This window comes from Anabrus simplex, chromosome 2 (genome assembly GCF_040414725.1).
Source record: "Anabrus simplex isolate iqAnaSimp1 chromosome 2, ASM4041472v1, whole genome shotgun sequence".
Classification (NCBI taxonomy): Eukaryota; Metazoa; Arthropoda; class Insecta; order Orthoptera; family Tettigoniidae; genus Anabrus; species Anabrus simplex.
The window spans coordinates 201,915,054-201,939,234 of record NC_090266.1 but is presented as its reverse complement, the minus strand read 5'-3'; the positions used below and the strand labels follow the sequence as shown (position 1 = coordinate 201,939,234).

The following is a 24,181-nucleotide window of genomic DNA, read 5'->3' as shown; positions in this document are numbered from 1 at the left end:
GTCATACTGATAAGTGGGCTTGTATTGCCAAGTTCTTTGAAAATTTGACTTGATTCTGTAATCACTGAAATAACATCACATACCCTCTCAACATGTGAAGTTTCATTTTGTTTCCTTCTCCCCTTCTGGGTGCTTCAGTTTTTTTGTCAGGCAGTATAGATCAGCAGAAGGAAGATGGAGATGAGAGGAGTGTTACAGAGGAGGTGTGAGGCAAGGGGAAAGGGAAATGTAAAGTAGGGCATAGGAAGAGGGAGGTGGAACAAGGTAGTGAGAGGGTGAGAAGGGAGGAGGAGATTGATTCTACAGGTGTCAGAGAATGCGGACAACAGAAAGCATGCCAGCAAATGGTGAAAAAGTTAATATAGGAAGGACAGCTGAATCAGATGAAACCAACTAGAGGTTAAAATATTCTAGTCATGGTGCTGATAAAAGCAGATGAACTCTATAGAGAAACTGAAGTGATAGGTGGTATAAGTGATCATGAAGCTGTTTTTGTCATAGCTAAAAATAAATTTCATAGAAAGGAATGTTGTAAAAGTAGGACTATTAGGAAATAACATATGGTTGATAAGAGATCATGGGGGAATTTTTAAAAAGCAATTATGAATATGGAATATGGTGAATAAAAATGTAAACAGTCTATGGGATGAGTTTAAAGCAGTTTATTGAGGAGTGTGAAAACAGGTATGTACCTTGAAAAGTTGTAAGAAATGGTAAGGACTCATTATATTAGGATAGGTTGAAGGAACTTACTAGGAAATTGAATTTAGCCAATACTGGCACACAAAAGAACTCCTGCAGGAAAAAATTCTGGCCCCTCAATGTCTCCAAAAACCATAAAAATAGTTAATGGGATGTAAAAACAATAACATTATTATTGAAGTTACTATCTGTGTCTCACAAGAAGTCGCAGCATCTTGTAGGTACGGCACGAGTAACAGATACACTAAGCTACAAACATTAGTCGTGATAAACAGTGCGAGCTCTCTGAAAGAGATGCGTGTTAATTATTAAACTGTTCATTATGCAATACTTACAGTAAATGTGTAACTAAAGCGCAATTGTACTACCAATTTGAAACTTAACAGCATCACCTTAGTTCACTGAATCACCATGGACGGGACCGATGTTTCTTGTCAGGCCTTGAGACTTGAGATTGGTGCATGCTTACCCCGCATGCACGCGACTTCTCGTCAGACGACCATAGTAGCCAAAGTGTCAGCTAAGGATAACACGATGACAGACATACTGTAATTGGCAGCCATATGAATATTAGAGAGTAATAGAAACATATGTATAGGTATGCTACAGCAGAAATAGATTCCACGTGGGATATTCCAGGGATTATTAACGAACAAGGAATGTGTACAGTATATGTGAGGTCTTGTAGGCAGAAGTATTTAGTCAGCAGTATGTAAAGATAATTGGATATAAAGATAACGCACAGATACAGGGGGTAGCTAATACTGGTGAATTTCTGAAATTTACCTATGGTAATAAAAATATTTACAAAAAGATACAAAAGTTCAAAGCTAGAAAAGCTGCCAGGATTAATAAGATTTCTGGGGGTTTATTAAATGCAATGCATTGGGATATAGTGCCATATCTGAAATACTTATTTGATTACTGTTGCATAAAGGAGCGATACCAAATGAATGGAGAGTTGTAGTAGTAGCCCCAGTGTACAAGAGAAAGGGTGATAAACATAAAGCTGATCATTACAGCCCAGTCAGTTTGACATTTGTTTTTTGTAAGCTCTGGGAAAGCATTCTTTCTGAATATATTAGACCTCTTTTGCAAAACTTCTGGCTGATTTGTTAGAAAGCAGTTTGGGTTTCAGAAAGGTTATTCCACTGAGGCTCAACCTTGTAAGATTCCAGCAAGATATTTCAGATTCAGGACGTCAAATGAACTGGATCGCAATTGATCTTTTGACCTGTCCAAAGCTTTTGATAGGGTGGATCATGGGAGATTACTGACAAAAGTCAGGACTATTGGACTAGGTAAAAGAGTGGTTGAATGGGTGGCTAAATTTCTAGACCGAGCTCTCGATAGCTGCAGTCGCTTAAGTGCGGCCAGTATCCATTATTTGAGAGATAGTGGGTTCGAACCCCGCTGTCGGCAGCCCTGAAGATGGTTTTTTGTTTCCCATTTTTAACCAGGCAAATGCCGGGGCTGTACCTTAATTAAGGCCACGGCCGCTTCCTTCCCAGTCCTAGCCCTTTCCTGTCCCATCGTAGCTGTAAGACCTATCTGTGTCGGTGCGACGTAAAGTCAATAGCAAAAAAAAAATTTCTAGAAAATAGAACTCACAGAATTAGAGTAGGTGAAGCGTTACCTGATCCTGTAATGATTAAGAAGATGGTGGTGGGAGGGGGGTCCCATGGGGCAGTATTATTGGACCTTTATGTTATCTTACATATACGCTGCCAGAAAAAAATACATGCAACAAAGGACTGTGATCAGTGGCACCAAGGTATAATATGTGCATACTGAGGGGTTGTGTTAGTGATTCATTTGTCATGGACTTTGGCGATTAGATGGCGTTCAGGAGGCCTGTCCGTGTGCACTCTGTTTTGACTCTGCAGGCAATAACTGTGCTGAGGTTAGAGGTGAACAATGTTTGCAATATTCATTCTAGGGTACAACCAAGCTCCGCTGACGAGTACATGCTCCTGTTGAACAACTGTAGCCATTTGAACGGGGTTGCATTGTGAGCCTGTAGAGAGCTGGATGGACGTATCGACAGATTGTTTCACATTTTACATGTTCGGCACAGTATTTGACTGGTGTGTCGCTGTTTTCAGCAATGGTCTGTGGAACATTCCCACTGCTGTAGATCAGACTCGGACGTCTGTATTGTACAGCTGCATGTTAAGATCGACGCATTTGCAAGCAGCAGTGGCTAACCAAACATCATCCAGGAACAAAATCCAGTCACATGTCGCACCTGCTGTGTCTCCAAGGACCATTGGAAAGCAGGATTATGATCATGTGTGCCTCTGACCAGGCTACCACTGACACCACGACACCACTAAGCACTGCTACTCTGGTGCCGTGAAAGAGTCTACTGGAGAGGGGAATGGTGCTCTGTCGTCTTCAGTGATGAGAGTAGGTTCTGTCCGTATGCAAGAGATGGACGTACACATGTACAGCACAAACGTGGTGAGTGGCCTATTCTAAAGTGCATTCGCCCATGACACCACTCAGGCTTCATGGTATGGAGGGCCATCAGTTACAACTCGCAATCACAGTTGGTGTTTCTGCAGGGTAATGTAACCAGTGCCTGCTACATTGCACAGGTTGTTGTCCCCGTGCTACTGCCATTTCCTTGACAGGAAGGTAATGTGCTTTTTCAGCAGGACAGTGCACGTCAATATACAGATGCTGTGACGCAATGTGCTCTGTGTGGTGTACAACATCTGCCCTGGGCAGCAAGATCACTGGATCTCACGCCAATTGAACATACATGATGATTATAAGTTATAAATTTAATTTTTGTTCCATATTGAAGTGCAGTTATAAGAAATAAATTGACAGCAGTGTCCATCTTTTCAATACAGTACATCAAATAAATAATATTACATTAGTCTTGGGACTAGTTTCAGCCACTTAGTGGCCATTTTCAGCCAAAATAAAAATTAAACAGGTCATGTGATAACTAAAACATATATATGTAAGATAAAGACAGTGTTGAAGAATAATTATAACATATAACAAAAAAAATTATGGTTGTGATCGTATTGTCATAATGATGTCTTTTAAGTTGAGTTAGGGCCTCAGGCAATGAAGTGAATGTGGAAATGATAGCCAGAATTAGGAATGGATAAACGAACAGAAAATAAAGAAATTAACACGTTCACTGCGTATTAGCAGAGCGTGACATACCCGCCAACCTGAGCAAAATATTTGTGTGGGACTCTTTAAAAGTTGTAATTATCGAAGTTTTGTACGTTTTCTATCAAACTTGTGGACTTATCCCACTCACGCGCCTGGTGCGTGACCCGCACGGTGGTTGAAATCGAGAAGTAATACTGGTCACCAGACGGATAACGCGCCACGCGCGTTGGTAGATTACTGTGCACTATTTACCGTGAATAGGAAACAAATGCATAAAGTATGTTACAGACATAAATATATTCATATTTACACATCTCTATTACAGAATTTGACAAACAAAAATGAAATACTTTGGCTAATTGGGTAGATCTCGTGATGTTGAAGGAACCACATTGTTGGCCATCAGAAAAAAATATAAATAAAATGATAACATAAGCATCACTACGCAGTCAAAAATGATTACTGCACGTTCCTTCAAGTTACTTATAAATGTGATGAGGAATAAATGACAATTAGAAGTTCTTTCGTGTTATACACATATATGATGCAAGAATAAATGACAATTACAAGTTCAGTTCTTTTACTGAACATATTGCAGTAGTGGAATTTATTTATTTCAAAAGTGGAACCACTCGTAATTCTCCTGAAGAATTAATAAACAGAAAATGCAGTGTCTTAGCTCGCATTGAAGTGGTCTTGCTGCTTAAAGATCCCATAAATGAATGATGACGTATGACGACAAGTCTGGAGAGGAAATACACGGGAAACGGAATACGCATGCGCAAATAAGGCTACGGATGAATCTGCTAGTAGACTAGACTTACACGATGTGCGGGATGACATTTGAGCCTTTCTTACCATGCGGGAAACCTGTGATTTAAATTTCCTAGCAACCGTCCCATGATGTGCTAGGTGCATGCTCCGCACTTGCTTATAAAGTAGCATCACGCACCCAGCGCATGATCTGCATTGAACGTGTTAAAAAAGAAAACTTATTTATGAGACTCATTTCTAGAATGAAATATACAGTACATCTTTTTTTTTTTTGCTAAGGGCTTTACGTCGCACTGACACAGATAGGTCTTACGGCGACGAACTGTACATCTAATGTCTGATGTAGAACAAAACATTGACATGCTAGAGGAGGCAGACAGGCCTTGGAAACAAATGAGTGGATAGGGAACAGAACACTAAAATACTGTAGGACGCAGGCAATGGAAACAAAGGGAAAGGATGGGAGGGGGGATAAGGGGGGAGGAGAGAAGGGGTGTCATAAGGTAGGGATGAAGGATCCGGAAAGAATGCTGCGGAGAGGGGAATTTAAACAGATTATAAAAGAAAGAATTCCTTTTATCTGAGACATGATAGAAATTAAAAGGTCAAATAAAATGTTTGATTTCTCTGAAATTTTATTTATATTGAAGTTAGGATTGAAAAACTGTTCCAAAGCGAAACAACAAGAAATGCGCCCAGCAGAAATTTTTCTGTCGTCCCTGGCATTCCGACGATTCATTATGACCAGCTTGTTAGAGAAGTATGGAACTCCTCCTTGCCATGTTAACGTGCGTGCACCGGTGATTGAAGCCATGCGGGGAAAGCTACAATGGTCATCTTCTGGTGGACGATCAGCCCCGAGGATGTTGCGTCTACAAAAGTAAAACTGTCCGAGCATGCCAAAGATGTGATGTTGCCTTATACCCATATTGTTTTGCAGAATTCCACAAGAAGTAAAGTGCACTGTGTAAACAAGAACATATTTTTAGCTTAGTAGTTTTATTAATTTTGACTGATTCAGTTTTCATGTAAGACAAGAACGTGTAAGACTGACTAGGAAACTCGACTCGCAGTCTATTTATCTACACATTTTTTAATAATAACTCTGTAGTAAGTTTGTCATTTTTTAATAATATTGAGTCATAAAATACACCGGTTGTTCTTCTTTTATCATTAAAAATATACCGCGATGAAACCAAACACAAAAATAGCTAAAGCCGATGTTGGAGATATGCCCCTGGGGTCCGTGCTCAGCGGTCGTTTACGACCCATGCTATAATTTTCGAACAACAACAAAAAATTTAAAACATTTTTCGGGATGTTTTGGACATAAATAAAATGATTCCAGTAGTCAAAACTGTTGTATACAAGGAACTTGGTATACAGTGACACAACATAAAGTTTATTGTCTCAATGGTTTGATACAATATATATAAGAAATAAAACTGAATTCTTCTTGAAACTTGTTTGAATGCACACAGTTAATGTTGAAATTAAATCTTAAATTGAATGTCTGTTGCGTATGTACAATTATACAATATGAGAGTTCCATATACACTTAGTTCTATCTTGAGGAGATAGTCTGTTTCACTAATAAATTGTCCTGATAGTCGAAAACTATCTTCTGTGAAATTACAAGCGTAACTTGTAGAGAGAGGCAGAATGCTGGTACTAGGTTTATACTTGCAAGGAACTTGCATTAATTTATTCAAATAGCAGAATGCTAAGGTGGACGTCGGAGCACTGATGAGGACTAAAGGGAGTAGCAGAATGCTATACTCGGGGCTCAACGTGGCTACGGGGATCAGGATAATGAGGCAATGTTCAGAGGTGACACCTCACGGCCAGCAATTTGTCCACCTGTTCAAAACATGTTTTTAAGAGGAATGCCTCTGTGTCTGACTTGCGGTGTGGTCTGGTCGTCGAACATTGGGGTAGTCCTGGAGAGGCTCGGAACGAAGCTCCTTATATATCGCTGGCTGACGTCATCGGTGAGCGTGCCAGGCGCAGTGAGGACACCTCGTAGCTGCTAGAAACTTTGGTGCTGCGGCGGGTTGCGGAGCTTGTAGGCACAGAGCTTGCGATGCGGAGGACACACAACAAAAACCATAAAATTTATTTTTAAAATCTTGGGCATAAATGGGTTGATCTACTGTGTTGATGGAGTGGCAGTACCTCATGGGGATCACTGTAAGTACGTATGTATTAATATAAGGAGTGATCTTCATTTGAGTAATAACATTAACATGGTTGTAAAGAAAGGTTACAGAGCTCTTCACAAGGTTATGGCTGTATATAATAGTCATCGTAAGGATGTAAAGGAGAGGGCATGTAAATCTCTGGTAAGACCCGAATTAGAGTATGGTTCCAGTGTATGGGATCCACACCAGGACTATTTGATATGCGAACTGGAAAAGATTCAAAGGAAAGCAGCACAATTTATTTTTGGTGATTTCCAACAAAAGTGTAGGGTTACGAAAATGTTGCAACCTTTGTTCTGGGCAGATTTGGGTGTAAAGAGACGAGTTGCTTGACTAAATGGTACGTCAGTGGAGAGATGACATTTGTAGACAAATAAGCTTGAGTGGAGCTCTTAAAAGTAGGAAGGATCGCAGTATGACGATTAAGTTCGAATTCAAAAGGGCAAATTGTGGCAAATAGGACAAGGAGTAAGGGATTGGAATAATTTATCAAGGGAAATGTTTGATGAATTTCCAAGTTATTTGAAAACATTTAAGAAAATTCTAGGGAATCAGTTAATAGGGAATCTGTCACATGGGCAACAGCCCTAAATGCAGATCATTGATTGATGGATAATGGAGTGGTATGGAACATTGTCCATTATTATTATTATTATTATTACCATTATTATTATTATTATTATATATATATAATTCGCTGGGGCCATCAAGGACCACGTTAAATCTTGTTGCATTTGACACTGAACTTGGCCTTCTTTAGAGCCCAAATTTCCCTCATTCTTTGTGAGTGGGCCTGCTTACGCTCCTCTGTCCAAGGGGCACCGTGTCTTCTCTTCGGTTGCTCGTCTCGGTTTAGCCCGTTCGTCAATATTTTCTTGCAGAAGAGATCTCTGTTAAGGGCGTCTTCAGCTGAGATATTTAGCATTTGCAGGTCTTCTTTGGTATTTCTAAACCAGGGAATTGTGGTTTTGGAGTTTGAATAAAAAAAGTGAAAGATTTCTTTAGTTAACTTTCTTCCGTCCACTCTTTTCAGATGACCGTAAAATCGTGCCCGTCTTTTTCTGATTGTGTCGGTAATTTTCTCTATTTTGCTGTAGACTTCCTTGTTGGATCTCTTTTGATGGATTCCATTTCTGTACTTTGATCCCAAGATTCCTCTCACAATTTTGCGTTCTCTTTTCTCCAGTTCTTCAAGGAGTCCTTTGTTGGCATTTAGAGACAGGGTTTCGGCTGCATATAGAACTACTGGCTTCAGAACTGTTTCATAGTGACATATCTTGGTGTTTTGGGAAAGGCATTTTTTGTTGTAGATTGTGCGGGATGTTTGGTATGCTATTTCCAGTTTGCGTACTCGCTCCTGAAGTGCTTCTTTGTCCAGTCCATTTTTCATGATGTTCTCACCCAGGTATTTGAATTTGTTTACTCGGGTGATGTCCCCGTATTTTGTATGGAGTTTTGGTGGAGCCTCTTTGATGTTAGTCATTACTTCTGTTTTCTCAAATGATATCTGCAAACCAGTTTGTTCGGCAATTTCCTTTAAAATTTCAATTTGAGCTCTAGCGGTTTCTATGTCGTTTGAGAGAACAGCAATATCATCGGCAAATGCTAAGCAGTCTGTTGCGATCCCCTTGGATTTGGTTCCTATTCTCAATGGACTGTAGTTGGTTTCCTGTAATCTCACCCGCCAGGTTCTGATGATCTTTTCATGAACACAGTTGAAGAGTATCAGGGATAGCCCATCACCTTGTCGGACTCCTGTTTTGATGTCAAAGGAGTGCGAGAGACATCCGTGGAACTTCACCTTGGATTTTGTATCGGTCAGGGTGGCTCTAATTAATGCCAGCAGTTTCAAATCAACTCCAAATTCATTTAAGATGTTTAGCAGGACTTCCCGGTCAATGGAGTCGTACGCTTTCTTAAAGTCCACAAAGACAGACACATACTGCTTGGACCTTAGTGTACAATATCGGATGATCGTTTTGAGATTTTGGATCTGTTCAGCTGTTGAGCGACCTTTTCTGAACCCTCCTTGGTATTCACCTATTTGATGTTCGACTTGTGCTTCCAAACGCTCCAGGATGGCAAGTGATAGAATTTTGTAAGTCACGGGTAGCAAAGATATTCCTCTGTAGTTGTTGATGTTCTTCATGCTGCCTTTTTTGTGTAATGGATGGATCAAAGCTATTTTCCAATCTTCGGGTAGGGTCTCCTTACAAGTAATCAATTTTAACAATTATAAATAAGTGTACAGTAATTATAAATTGTGTTCTATTTTTCCAACATTTGTATATACTACGTAGAACTACTATCGAACTCAATATCATATAGACTTTGATTACTTTCATTTTTATACTGTGCATATGATGGCCTCATTTTAATATTAAGAAACCACTAGCGTATTTTACTATGTGTAACTAGTCTGTTGTTATTTCGTTTAGGATAGGACTTTGTACGTGTTTTTTAATGTATTCCTTCTTACATAGTATGTTCATAATTTCCAACCAGACGTCTGGTTTAATTTTGAGGTGCTTTGATATGACTGATGATGCCCCACATGGAGGGCGAAACATGTCTCCATTTTAACGATGTTTAACTAAAAATGTTAACATCCTGTAATGTATTGAATAGGTTGGAGTCCAATAAATTCTCTTATATTATTATTAGGGTCTCCTTGTTCCAAATTTCTTCTATTTGCTTTTGCAAGATATCAAGTGATTCCTCTGGGGCATATTTCCATAGTTCTGCTACTACTGAGTCTTCCCCCGGCGCTTTGTTATTTTTGAGACGGGCAATGTGGCGCTTGATTTCATCTCTGTCGGGTGGTCTGGAATCTGGGTACCTGAGTAAGGGTTCCTTGGTCTCAATGGCGCTTTGCGGTTTAGAGCAATTAAGTAAATTTTTGAAGTAATTGCCAGAATGCTGCAATTTTCTTCATTTGACGTCGCCAGTGTGCCGTCCTTTCGCTCAAAGCATAGAGATGGTGGTTTATAGCCAGTGAGTTTGCGTTTGAAGGCTCTGTAGTACTCTCTGCTTTCATTCTTCCTAAAGTTTTGTTCTATCTTTTCAATGAGAAATTTTTCGTATTTACGTTTCTCAGTTCTGAACACCCTAGCTGCTTGGGCACGTTGGGTTTTGTAGGTTTCCCAATCATTTTCTGATTTCGTAGAGTAGTACCTTTTCCACGTATTGAGTCTTTCGTGGTGGAGGACTGATTCGCAGGTACCATTCCACCAGGCATGCTTTTTGCTTCTTTTGATTTCTGCGAGGTCTTTGGTGGCCTCAACAAGGAGACTTTTGGCGTTGTTAAAGTCACAGTCATTTGGTCTAGCCTTCTCCTGGAACTCCTCGACCCTTTGCCGAAGTTTATCATTGTCGAAGCGTGTGATCTGGTTGTCTTCCTTGTGTTTGCGGGAATTGGTTTGAATTTGATAAGAGACATATAATGATCTGAGGCCACATTGACGTCTTTCTTCACCTTGACATTCATAATCTCAGGGCTGTTTCTCCTGGAGATTGCAACATGATCAATTTGGAACTCTCCGAGAGCTTGGACGGGAGAACGCCAAGTCATTTGCTTTCTGGGTAGATGGCGAAAGTGGGTCGACATGACCTGCAGGTTGTGATTTTCGCAAATGGACACCAGTCTTTTGCCGTTGGGATTGGTTCTTTTGTGAGCAGGGCAATTTCCTATAACTTTCTTGTACTTCTGTTCACGACCTAGTTGGGCATTGAAGTTACCCAAAAGAAGCTTGACATGGTGTTTGGGGATTTTGTTTAATTTTTCATCCAGTAGGTCCCAGAAATTATCAACTTCGTCTGGATCAGACTTATTCTTATCGTTTGTAGGAGCATGTGCGTTAACTAGGGCGTAGGTTTTGTTCGCGCATTTAATTGTGAGTATAGACAATCTGTCATTCACAGGTTCGAAATTTGCAACCGATTTAAGGATCTTGGTTCTAACAGCAAACGCGGTTCCAAGCATCACAGCTCCATTGAGGATTCCTCTTTGCGCTTTGCTCTTGAAAAATCGGTAGCCTTCAGATTCAAAAATCTCTTCATCTGGGTACCTTGTTTCCTGTCTCTTGCATGATGTCGAGTCTCCCCCAGAATCCGAACGAGACTCGTGCGCCGTGGCGTTCACGACAAGGGATTTATCCGAAGATTTACCCCCTGGGGTATGTTTCTTGAAATGTTGTGCCATCATGCTTTTTGACTTGACTTTGCTTTGGAGGGGTACCCATCCTTTTACAACTAGGGTTGTTAGCCCTAGAGGTTGCCTCAAGATGTTTTCTGGCTTCTGGTCATTTACCAGTCTTTGCCGTAACCCTGGCAAGGGACCATTTTTTTTTTTTCACGGTGGTATTTTATTTCCCTACTACCCTCTGACTCTGCTGGCGGCAGAGCCAGCGAGCTTCCCCAATTCCAATGGAACGTGCCCGATGGAGGTAACCGGTAAATCCCCACACAGGCATTATTTTTATTTTTTTTATTTTTTTTTACTTTTTTTTTTTTGCGTCACACCGACACAGATAGGTCTTACGGCAACGATGGGACAGGAAAGGGCTAGGAAAGGAAAGGAAGCGGCCGTGGCCTTAATTAAGGTACAGCCCCAGCATTTTTATTATTATTATTATTATTATTATTATTATTATTATTATTATTATTATTATTATTATTATTATTATTATTATTATCCATACATGCATACATACATACATCTTCATTATAGATTTTTATGCTTTTGAGCATTCAGTCTGCAAGCCTCTCTGAATTTACTAAATGCCACCACAATCCTCTATATGTAACTCGCTCTGTGGCTTCGTTTAGTTTTTTACTTCTGATCTCTAATTCATTAGATACTGAGTCTAACCCTCTTCGTCTTGGTCTCCCTTTACGTCTGTTAAAATCCATGGTCGAGTCCATTATTCTCCTGGGTAACCTATTCTCCTCCATTCACCTCATTTGTCCCCGCCACCAAAGCTGGTTAATGTGTACCGCTTCGTCAGTCAAGTGCATTCCTAACTGGGCCTTTACCTCCTCATTCCAAGTATTCTCCTGCCATTGCTCCCACCTATTTGTACCAGCAATCATTCTCGCTTCTTTCATGTCAGTTACTTCTAAATTATGAATATGATATCCTGAGTCCACCCAGCTGTCACTCCATTGGGGAATACACATCCTAAATACTTGAACTACCTCTTCCAGCTTTGTATTCCCAATCTGACATTCTGTTATCTTAGGTACCATTTTCACACTAGGTAAATGCTAGGGCTGAACCTTAATTAAGGCCACGGCCACTTTCTTTCCACTCCAAGCTCTTTCCTATCCCATTGTCGCCAAATGACCTGCCTGTGTCGCTATGACGTAAAACACATTGTAAAAAAATGAAAATATTATCTTAGGTTTCTTACTGTCATCACTTTAATCTTGAAAAATCTCATTTTCATTGCGCTTATTTTGAAGTTCCAAGATATTAGACTGTAGACTTTCAACAAAATTTGCCATTAAGACCAAGTCAAGGGCTTAGGCCAACCTGCTGCTTCATTTTCCTCCTAATTGAATCCCTCCTTGCCACTTTATACATTTCAGTTATCCATGTAAAATATAAACAACAGATGTGAAAGATTAGAGCCTTGTCTAACCCCTGTAAGTACCTTGAACAAGGAACTCATTCTACATTCGATTTTCACTGCAGCCCAATTGTCAACATAAATGCCTTTGATTGCTTTTAATAATCTACCTTTAATCCCATAGTCCCCCAATACAACTAACACCTTTTCTCCTGCGTACTCTGCCATGTGCCTTCTCTAGATTACGAAACATAACTGTCTATTCCTATTGAAGCTTTTTTCATTTATCTGGCACATACTGCAAATCTAATCCTGACAGCCCCTCTATGTTCTGAAACCACACTAGTTTTCATCCAACTTCACTGATCACACCCTCCCTTCTAAAATGCCAGTGAACACCTTGCCTGGTGTACTGATCAATGAAATATGTCTGTAATTGTTGCAGTCCTTGCTGTTCCATTATAGATACACTATGTGATCAAAAGTATTCGGACACCTGGCTGAACATGATGTACAAGTTCGTGGCACCCTCCATTGGTAATGCTGGAATTCAATATGGTGTTGGCCCACCTTTAGCCTTGATGACAGCTTCCACTCTCGCAGGCACACGTTCAATCAGGTGCTGGAAAGTTGCTTGGGGAATGTCAGCCCACTCTTCACGGAGTGCTGCACTGAGGAGAGGTAGTGATGTCAGTCGGTGAGGCCTGGCACCAAGTTGGCGTTCCAAAACATCCCAAAGGTGTTCTGTAAAATTCAGGTCGGGACTCTGTGCAGGCCAGTCCATTACAGGGATGTTATTGTCGTGTAACCACTCTGCCACAGGCCGTGCATTACGAACAGGTGCTCAATGGTGTTGAAAGATGCAGTCGCCATCCCCGAAGTGCTCTTCATTACCGGGAACCAAGAAGGTGCTTAAAACAACAAGGGGTGCAAGGCCCCTCCATGAAAAGCACAAACACACCATAACACCATCGCCTCCGAATTTTACTGTTGGCACTACACACGCTGACAGATGAGGTTCACCGGGCATTCGCCATACCTACACCCTGCCATCGAATCGTCACATTGTGTACCGTGATTCGTCACTCCGCACAATGTTTTTCCACTGTTCAATCGTCCTATGTTTACGCTCCTTACACCAAGCGAGGCGTCGTTTGGCATTGACCTGCGTGTTGGGTGGCTTATGGGCAGCCACTCGACTATGAAATCCAAGTTTTCTCACCTCCCGCTGAACTGTCATAGTACTTGGAGTGGATCCTGATGCAGTTTGGAATTCCTGTATGATGGTCTGGATAGATGCCTGCCTACTACACTTGACGACCCTCTTCAACTGTCGCCGATCTCTGTCAGTCAACAGACGAGGTCGGCCTGTATGCTTTCGTGCTATACGTGTCTCTTTACGTTTCCACTTCACTATCACATCAGAAACAGTGGACCTAGGGATGTTTAAGAGTGTGTAAATCTCGCGTACAGACTTCTGACACAAGTGACACCCAATCATCTGACCACGTTCGAAGTCCGTGAGTTCTGCGGAGCGCCCCATTCTACTCTCTCACGATGTCTAACGCCTACTGAGGTCGCTGAAATGGATTACCTGACAGTAGGTGGCAGCACAATGCATCTAAGATGAAAAACGTATTTTTGGGGGGATGGCCGGATACTTTTGATCACATAGTGTAGGTGCAATTACTGCTTTTGTCCGATCATAAGGTATCATGAAGCCATTTCATCTTTGCCTTGCAGAATGTGTTTAATCCCATACTAGCACAGAAGTCCAGTAAATGCTTTCCATTCCTATTAGCTTGCACATCTCTTCCATGTATACCCATCACCTTTTTGTATCCTTCATTTCTATTTCCAACTCTCGCATTCAAATCTCGCAGTAGCACTATCTTATCCTTGCTGTTGACCTTTACTACGATGTCATTCGGTGTTTCATAAAACTTATCAACTTCATCCTCATCTGCATCCTCACATGGTGAATAGACTGAGATAATTCTCGTCTTAATTCCCCCAACAGCTATATCCACCCACATCATTCGCTCATTTACATGCCTAACAGAAACTATGTTGCATGCAATAGTATTCTTGATGAACAGTCCTGCCCTTCCCTTTTTAACACCTGTTAAGAATACTGTACTTTATAATTTCCTGTGTCTTCTTTGTTATCTCTCATTACCCAAATATCAGTAACTTCTCACACATCCAGATGCATCCTCTTTGCTCACTCAGGTAGTTCTACTTTCTTTCTTTCTTTCTTTCTTTCTTTCACTAACACAATTAATATTGATAGCTCCCCATCGAATTCCATTTTGTGCATTTTGTTTGTGAAATTGTTTCCAACAAGTTCCTTGCCTGTCAAATGGATGTGGAACTCCATTAGTTCCATAGGTCCGAAGGTTGCATAAAATGTTCTGAGATTGGTAAATTCTGCGAAGCAGGATGCTACCCTACTTACACAGAGTCCCAAGTGAGTATCCCTCCTTTAACAGGTTAGGGACCATGGTAGGTTGTATAGTTCTAGCTGCCTGAGCACAAGGAGAACCATGTCTCAGAATATGTCCGAGATGCCCACTCCTGTTCCATAGCAACTGGTATCCTGACTCTCAGGGCCACTTACAAGGCCACTCAGCCATAACCCATAGTTCACAAACTAGGGCGTAACTACAGTAACCTACACCACGAACAATACCATTATTGTTTGTTTGTTTGTTTGTTTGTTTGTTTGTTTGTTTGTTTGTTTGTTTGTTTGTTTGTTTGTTTGTTTGTTTGTTTGTTTGTTTGTTTGTCAGGCAAATTCCTTAAAAAGAGTGTGGTCAAACTATTTCTGTTATGTGACATTGTTCATTTCTTGATGGTAGTTGCTCAAAAGGAGATGGACATAAAAATTAACTTGCAGCTACAGATATTTAAATCTTAAAAAATTTATATAATTCTACAACTGTACTAAACACTATTCATTTCTGAAAACATGAACTTGGAAAGTTGCAGTAGAAAAAAGAATTAAACAAAATACTACTGAAGCAACCGAATGCTATGCATATCACACAACTGAAAAAGCGTGGTACACTGTTGAGGCAGTTGACAACAGTGGGAATGTTATTTCATTTAAATTCGATATAATGCAACCCATCAATGCAAATGACACCATGTGATTGGCTGGTTTCAGCAAATTGGTAATTCCCCTGATTACTGCTAAACAGCAGCCTCCAAACGTCAAGTTGGAAGTAAGGCATGCCATACTATATACAGTGGCGGTCAAAATAATAGAGCCACCTCTATTGACGGGATTAAGAACTAGGATATCTATTAGTTCGCAAAACCTCCACGAGTGCTGTGTTGTCAGTCCCTTTTAGACATCACAGAAGTCACAGAAGACGTCGCTGCTATCTGTAGTCGTGCAAAAGGAAGCGTTTGAGCTAGACGTGCGAAAGAGGCATAAAGGTAAGAATCTTATGGGTCAAAATAATAGAGCCGTTTTACAGAAGTCCCGTTCAAATTTATTTTTTGCAGTTGTTTTGGGGGCTAGCGATATTATTTGTCAACAAACCTACACTCAATATTATTTTGTATGTAAATTGACGTTTGGTTTTGTTTACGTTCTTCTAGATGGGCAGAGCAAAGCATACAAGTGATGATGAGCGTATAGTAATGTTCCGGATGTTCAAAAGTGGGATGTCCATGAACCAAATAGCCAAAGATTTACACGTTTTGCAAAAACGAGTCCAGAACGCCATTAGACTGGCAAAACGAACAAAGCCGCAGGTGGAGAACAGGGGGTGACCTCGTGTAACTACTCCTCGCGTAGACAGACTTATCACTGGAGAAGTAAACAAAAAACCATTTTTGTCAAAACCACGACTGAAAGCCATTTTGTTTAGCAACAAAAATGATGTTCAACCACCAACCTCAACGATTCAAAGAGGACTGAGATCCGCAAAATTGAATGGGCGCATTGCGAGACAGAAGCCACATGTTTCGATAGCTAATGTTCGGAAAAGGTTGACCTTCACCCGGAGAAATAAACAAAAACCTAATATTTGGTGGAGGAACATCTTTTGGTCCGATGAATCCAAGTCTAATAGGTTTGCCTCAGACGGAAAAGTCTATGTACGCCGCCCACCAAACCAGGAATTTAATCCCAAGTACACTTTAAAAACTGTGAAATACAGTGGCGGAAGTGTTACGGTATGGGGATGTTTTTCATGGTACGGCATTGGTCCAATACACTGTATCAATGGTATAATGAACGCAGAAATGTACAAAGACATCTTGGCAAATGTGATGCTGCCTTAGGCTAAAGAGGAAATGCTGCTGAAGTGGAAATTTCAGCACGATAACGATCCAAAGCATACTGCAAGGATCATAAGGCAGTTTTTTCAAGATCACCATATGGAAGTATTAGAGTGGCCACCTCAATCCCCTGACACATCACCCATTGAGAATTTATGGGAGATCGTAGACAAAAGAATAGACCGCTCAAAAGCTACATCTTTAGATGAACTTTGGGAAGAAATCCAGAGAGCCTGGTATGCGATCAGCAGCGACGAATGCAGGCGTTTAGTTGACTCTATGGGTAAGAGGTGCAGGGCAATCCTCAAAAATAAGGGTTACCCCACGAAGTACTAATGCACTCCTATGCAAAAACGACTGTTCCTGTAAATTCATAAGACTGATATCAAGTACAAAATATTTGTGTCAATTGGCTCTACTTTTTTGACCCTGTCGTCTGGTATTCTATTGAATATTATTGATTAGTTTGAGTTGTGTTATCTATATAACTGACTGTGGTACAGTGTAACTCTGTTGTAATGGTTACTGTACAACGTAAAATTTTGTTTCCATCATAGTACAAACATGTCTAGTAATAAATTTGCACTTTATTCCAAACCTTTGCCAGGTGTCTCTATTATTTTGACCACCACTGTATCTCAGTCCCTAACATTATACATATGTCTAGTTACCACAAAAGTGGTTGTAAATTCATTGTAAAATTTCCTGAAATGTTGGTTCCAGGTAAACTTGGGTGTCACAAATTTCTCCCAAGTACTTAACCTCATCCAGTATTTTTATTTCTTCTCCATTTAGAAATAGAGCTCCTAATTCCTCTGTTTCTTTTCCTGTTGAAAGGAATGCAATTTTGTGAAAGCTTATTATTGATTCTGTTATTTAGTGCAAGTGCTTGTTCCTTAAAAGTGTTTGTGAATTTTCCTTACACAAGCATAACAGTATTGTCAGAATGGTTAGAAATGTTAATATAGGTTGCTGACAACATTCAGCAGTCAATTTACCTTAGGATTCCACACCAAAAGTTATGACACCCCTCCCTGTGGATGGCAGCCATTCTGTTCTACTTCAGAGCACTGACACTGTTACTGGCTAGCCTACTACTGATTCTCTGTTTCGACTCTACATAACCTTATCTTGTGCTTCCATAGTTGGTTAACATATTAGGCTGTAAGATATAAATTTTCCATTAAAAAGTAAACTCGTATCCTCATCTCGAGGTGGTGCAGCTCTTTTCAGGCACACCCCCAATGGAGGTGAGCTGCATGTACCATTTCAACCACATACCAGCCCTCCTGCCATTCTTAAATTTCTGGCAGTACCGGGAATCGAACCCGGGTCCCCGAGGACGGCAGCTAATAACACTAACCTTTACGCTACGGAGGCAATTTTCCATTGAAAAGGAATAACTAAATTGAAGAATACGCAAAATATTTTGCCCTTCTCTCCTCTCGATCGCTCCCTCTATCCAGACTACCCTGTTATTGTGTTTGTTCCTATCAGTCCTCTTTTCAAGCTTTGTATTGTTGATCTGTAATTGCTACCAAACTTACCTCACATACTGAGCATTTCACACAGATGTACCATGTACAGAGTCTAGTTTCACTCAAGGATGTTAGTGAAGAGTTCCTTAAAAGTACTTTACACCATCTATATTCTTGCAGTTATAAATAATGCACATTTTAATTTATTCTCATATTGTATGTCATTTTTTAAGTTTCTTTTCCTGTTGAATTTGCCCAATTCCCATCTTATTTTTGTTTTCCAGTATGGTGGCACCCTTGATGTTTTGTGCAGATTATCGACCTTACTTCACTATCCATGACAGTGAGTTTAAGGAATATACAACAAAGGCCCATGCACCTCCTCCTGTGATACTTGGAGTTACTAATCCATTTTTTGCAAAGACTCTACAGCATTGGCCTCATATCATACGTATTTGTGATGCACCAAATATTGGTAAGTTATTTGTTCCATTCACCTTCAAGTATAAATGTATACTACATGTTACTCATTTTCAGTATTCATCGGATCATAAAAGTGTGATGTACATTGACCATGAAGGTGGATAATCTAGGGTTATCCAAAAGTGATTGCATGAGTTATTGTTACGTGAATAGACATAAAAACTCTAAGGCCCGGTTTCTTCAATGAATGTTAAGTGTTAACACTGTTGTTAAGGAGACTTAACACACAATTTAACAAAATGGTCGTCTCATCAAGAATTGTTAGCTCTAATAATTGTTATTACTTGTGTTAAATTAACCTAGCAGCACCCCTGTGTTAAACCTCTTAACAGTTGCTAGAAATTCAAAATGGAGGCATGTAGAAGACGTAAGTTTATGAGGACTATTTGTAAACTGAAGAAGGCAAAGGACGACCCATACTAAGAAATAACGACCTTTTAGAGTTGTCAGAAGAAAGATTTCTAATTACCAAAGCCATAATGAACAAGGTACTAGACGATATAGAAAATAGGTTAGAGTTTCCAACAGATTGCAACTTACCACTCTCTGCAGTGCAACAGTTGCTTATAGATTTTACAAGGATGCGTCAGACCCTGCGTCCAATCGATTTCAACTAGCTTAATGTACCTGTTAGGGGAAACTCAACAGTAATTCGTGTAGAAGGGTTTGGGTCAATACCGTACAGTTTCATTTTCGAAAAAAATTAGGACAAATGTCATGAGGCAGGATCCGCTTCGGACCATGCGGAGGGGATAGAACACTAAAATGCGAACACATTTAACTTGAACCTAATAATTTCCGAAAAAATTATGAATTCCCGATTGTAAAGCACCGCGTATATACTTGAAAAGTTGCAAAACAGTCAAGTGTAGCGCTGGCCGAGTGGTCATCGTACTTGTCTACGAACCGCGACGACGAGAGTTCAAGTCCCGCGTTAGCGTACTTTTTTTAAAATACAAATTTAATTATTATTTCAGGGAATGTGAAGGTAAAAATGCGAATAAAAGTAATGATCAAATTGCAGTGGAACTTTATTTCCTACCTCAAATTAATATATCCGCCTCTATGGTGTAGTGGTTAGCGTGATTAGCTGCCAATCCGGGTGTCCGGGTTCGATTCCTGGCTCTGCCACGAAATTTGAAAAGTGGTATGAGGGCTGGAACGGGGTCCACTCAGCCTCGGGAGGTCAACTGAGTAGAGGAGGGTTCGAATCCCATCTCAGCCATCCTCAAAGTGGTTTTCCGTTGTTTCCCAGTTTTCCTCCAGGCAAATGCCGGGATAGTACCTAACTTAAGGCCACGGCCGCTTCCTTCCCTGTCCCATCCAATCTTCCCATCCCTCCACAAGGCCCCTGTTCAACATAGCAGGTGAGGCCGTCTGGGGGGGGGGGGGGGGGTGTACTGATCATTCTCCCCAATTGTATCCCCCGACCCAAAGCCTGAAGCTCCAGGACACTGCCTTTGAGGAGGCGGTAGAGATGGGATCCCTCGCTGAGTCCGAGGGAAAAACCGACCCTGGAGGATAAACAGATTAAGAAGAAATTAATATATATACAGAGAAAGAGATCCAGCAGTAACTGTGAGAACGTTTACACCTATATTAATTTCAGGTAGAAAATAAAGTGTACCGGTACTATAATATTTTTGTTCCAATTTTTAAATAACGTTCCCTGAAACGAGACTCGAACTCACATCTACGACGCTCGCAGACAAGTACGATGACCGCTATGCCACAACTCCTAAGTATACACGCCTTGCATTGGAATCGGGGATTCATCAATTTTTCAGAAGTTATTAGGTTGCGGACCTGACATGTTTAAGTAAAATTTGTTCGCCTTTAGTGTTATATCACCTCCACTTCGTCCGAAGCGGAGGTTTGTAATGACATCTGACCTCGAGACACTTTCCATGTAGGCCTAATTGTAGGGGCAAAAGATCTTCATAGGTCGACGTCCCAAACGAATAGTGTTTTTTTTTTTTTAAGAAAAAAGGCCTAATTGTAGACGACTATGTTCACGAAGGCAAGAAAAGAGTTTGTAGAATTTTACAAAGAATTCCTGCTGCCACTGCTGCATTAACAAGGCACTACATTATTTTCCCCGCAATAAAATAATGCCCGAAAATCATTCAAAACATATCAATTATCACATTTTCCCGGTGATGTAGGAACCTTAGACTGCACTCCTACAAGAATGATATAAATATAACAACATTTGTCTCGCATTTATCATAATAACGCTGTTGTTGTCTCTTACTTGACATGTTTACTTCTTAGCGGTCTCCGCTAACCATAACCTATAATAATGTCAACCATGTGTCTGCGCGACAAAATACTATTTCAACACGCCACTAGGAGCGCTATGTGTAAAGAAACAAAAGACGCTCACTGCCAAACGCGTTCAGAAATCTTACGGAAATGTGTTAATTTGTCTTTAACAATTGTTTCGTAACAAATGTTGGAAATATGTTCGTAAAACAGGGTACTTTTAAACGAAGTGTTAAATTAGGAACAATTGTTAGTTAACATTTGTTAAGCAAAATTTAGCATAGAGTTGAAGAAACCGGGCCTAAAAGTTTTATTGTGTTGCACTGTTGTTTTAAAATTATGTTACTGAGCAGATGTGGCTGTGCAGTTTGCATCATTTGGCTATAAGTTTGCATTTGGGAGATTGTAGGTTTGAGCCCTACCATCGACAGCCCTGAAGATAGTTTTCCTTGGTTTTCCAGTTTTATTCCAAGTAAATAGTGGACCTGAACCTTCATTAATGCTATGGCCACTTCCTTTTCAACCCTGAGGTCTTTTTCTCACTGTCGTCAAAAGCCGTCGGATATTAGTTCAGTGTTAAACAGGTTACAAATGAAATATTAAATTTTGTTTTTCAACCTGCTTAAAATTCAGCCAGTTGGTATAGCTGAACATCACTGATATTTGATAATTTAACCTTCCACTGGTGGGTTATGTGAATACTATAGCCATCACAGTAACACACTGTAATACAATGCAGATAAGGTAAAATTTAATGGTGGACAGCATACATCCAACATAAACTACCATGGTAAATATCCCATATTTATTCATGCAATAAGCTCACCATTTTTGTCCAGTTTTTATAACAAAAATCTGTGGTGCATCTTCTGTGCAAGGAAAAATTTGCAACGAAAGAATTATACGTAATAAATCGTGCACCGTCTTCAGTGTCAAATAATTTATAGCATCAGTAGCAATATAACAGATCAGTAGTGACCACAAATTATGTATTTTTGGTCTTGTTACAAGGGGGTCTCCTCGATAGATTGATTGATAACTAGCATCAGTCAGTTGTGAAACTTATGTAACAAAGGAGATGGCATACTGTACCATTACAGTATATACAGTAACTTATTGCAGTAATTATCAGTAAAACAAAATATTACTAGCATTTTATTGCTACTGTTATCACAGACTTAACCTTATTTGGTATCAATTTCAGCATCACTGCCTTCATCATCAGAGGTTCATTACATACATGCTGTAGAAATAATTGCTATCCTTCGTAGAAAGTGTATTGTGTGGTCAGAACAACTGTGTCTGCAGCCATTGATCTCTGTTTACTAGTTTTATTGCATACAACAACCCATCCAGTTTTAATATTAATAAGATATTTTATGTTGAAAATGAAATTCGTCCTGAAGCAGGGATATTATATGTGGTTTGTTGTTGTTGTTGTTGGATCCATTGATGCTTCGGTCATCAGTCCATAGACTGGTTTGATACAGCTCTCCATGCTACCATTATACTACTAGTAGATCCTTTCAGGCTATTGACTTTTCTTCTGATATGATGAGTTGATGAAGAAATATCTATCTACTAAAAGAGCAATTTTTTTTTGTTATCTTCTGTATGCCTATTCTCAAAATTAATATTTTCATTGAACCCATAGCATAAGTACAAAAAATTAAATGTCACTCATTTAAATTCTGGGATCAGTCCACCACTGTGAATTGTAGGCTCCAACTCGGTTGGATCAGGTTTGATTCCCAGGTCTACCAGGCTCGAGAATGGCTTGAAAAAGTGGAACAGGGTGCATTCAGGCTCAGAGTAACACAGACCAAGTATACAGGGCTGTTGACCCTTGCCACTTACATAAAGCAAGTACGAGGGCTATGCCAAAAGTTTTTAGCAGAGTGTAAGAAAAAATTTTTACTTGCAAAACTACAATTACAACTTTTCAAAATACTCTCCATTAGCACGTATACAATTTTCCATTCTCTGAAACCACTTAGAAAACGTTTCAGTCCAAGCTTCTTTTGGGATGTCACTTAGTGCACTCTCGTACGCTGCAATGGCCTCTTCATCTGACGAAAACCGCTGCCCACGTATTTTTTCCTTGGTCTTAGGGAACAGAAAGAAGTCACATGGGGCCAGGTCGGGTGAATAGGGTGGATGAGGTAACACTCGCACTTTTTCCCCTTTCCAAAAAGTCCATTGTTCTGGCAGCCCTGTGTGCAGATGCATTGTTGTGATGCAGCAGAAGGTGCCCACTCTTGGACTTTGGGTGCTGTGACCTCCAAGTGGCGAGGACTTTGGGAAGACAATCATTCACATACCATTCAGCATTGACAGTACGTGTGTCGGAGGTCACAGAGGTGAGATGCCCCATTTTCGTAAAAAAGAAAAGAAAAAAAAGTTGCCACCATCTTCTTTCCGGTGCTCCGACTTCGTCGAACTTTTGTGGGTGGTTCATCCCCTGGAAAGCACCACACAGAAGACTGTCTCTTCGTTTCAGGGTCATAATGGTGGACCCATGTTTCATCACCTGTGACGATATTGTAGGTGTCTTCGGACTGCCCTCCATTGAATTTTTCTAGCATGAAATGACACCAGTTCACTCTCTCCTGCTTTTGGCTTTCTGTTAGGGAATGTGGCACCCAACGGGCACATCTTTTGGTAAGGCCTAAATAATCATGAACGATGGTCTTCGCTGCTCTTGACCCAATATTTAAGGTCCCTTCAATGTCACAAAATGTAAGATGTGGATCTGCTTTGATCATTTTCCTCACAGCATCAATGCTTTCTTGAGTCACAGCTGTTGCTGGGTGACCGGGACGAGGTTCCTCTTCAATTGACTGCTGACTCCTTGAAAACTCGCAAAACCACTTTTCCAACTCTGGCTCTAGAAGGGGCAGCCTCACTAAAAACGCGCAGCAAAGAAGAGTGGCATTCTTCGGCACTTAATTTCTTTTTATAATCATAAAAAATCATTGCTCGAAAATCGCTGCACAACAGGTCCATCTTGCACCATGTCTGACTCAGCAATGCCTGTGCTTTCTTCCCTCACTGTGGAGGAACTACCGCTAGGAGGTGTTGTGCGCACATGTTCCAAGGTCGAAAAACCTTGCTCTTTCAAATGAAAATAATCCCATTGTCCTCAGAATTATGGTTTATGCGCTGCTAAAAACTTTCGGCATAACCTTTGTAACATATTTATTTTGTTGTGATCTTCATAGTGATTTTCTTTATGAGCTGTTATGCCTTTCAGTGTTCAAATTACAAGTCCTTGAGA

At 40.3% G+C, this 24,181-nt stretch overlaps 1 protein-coding gene across 1 annotated transcript in view; it reads left to right on the top strand.

Moving 5' to 3' along the window:
* Positions 1-24,181, top strand: part of LOC136863486 (protein DENND6A) — a 150,551-nt gene that overhangs the window by 88,349 nt on the left and 38,021 nt on the right. Inside the window, exon 5 of the mRNA XM_067139885.2 lies at positions 18,441-18,631. Within this exon, the coding sequence (XP_066995986.2) occupies positions 18,441-18,631 (191 nt within the window). The remainder of the gene's footprint in view (positions 1-18,440; positions 18,632-24,181) is intronic.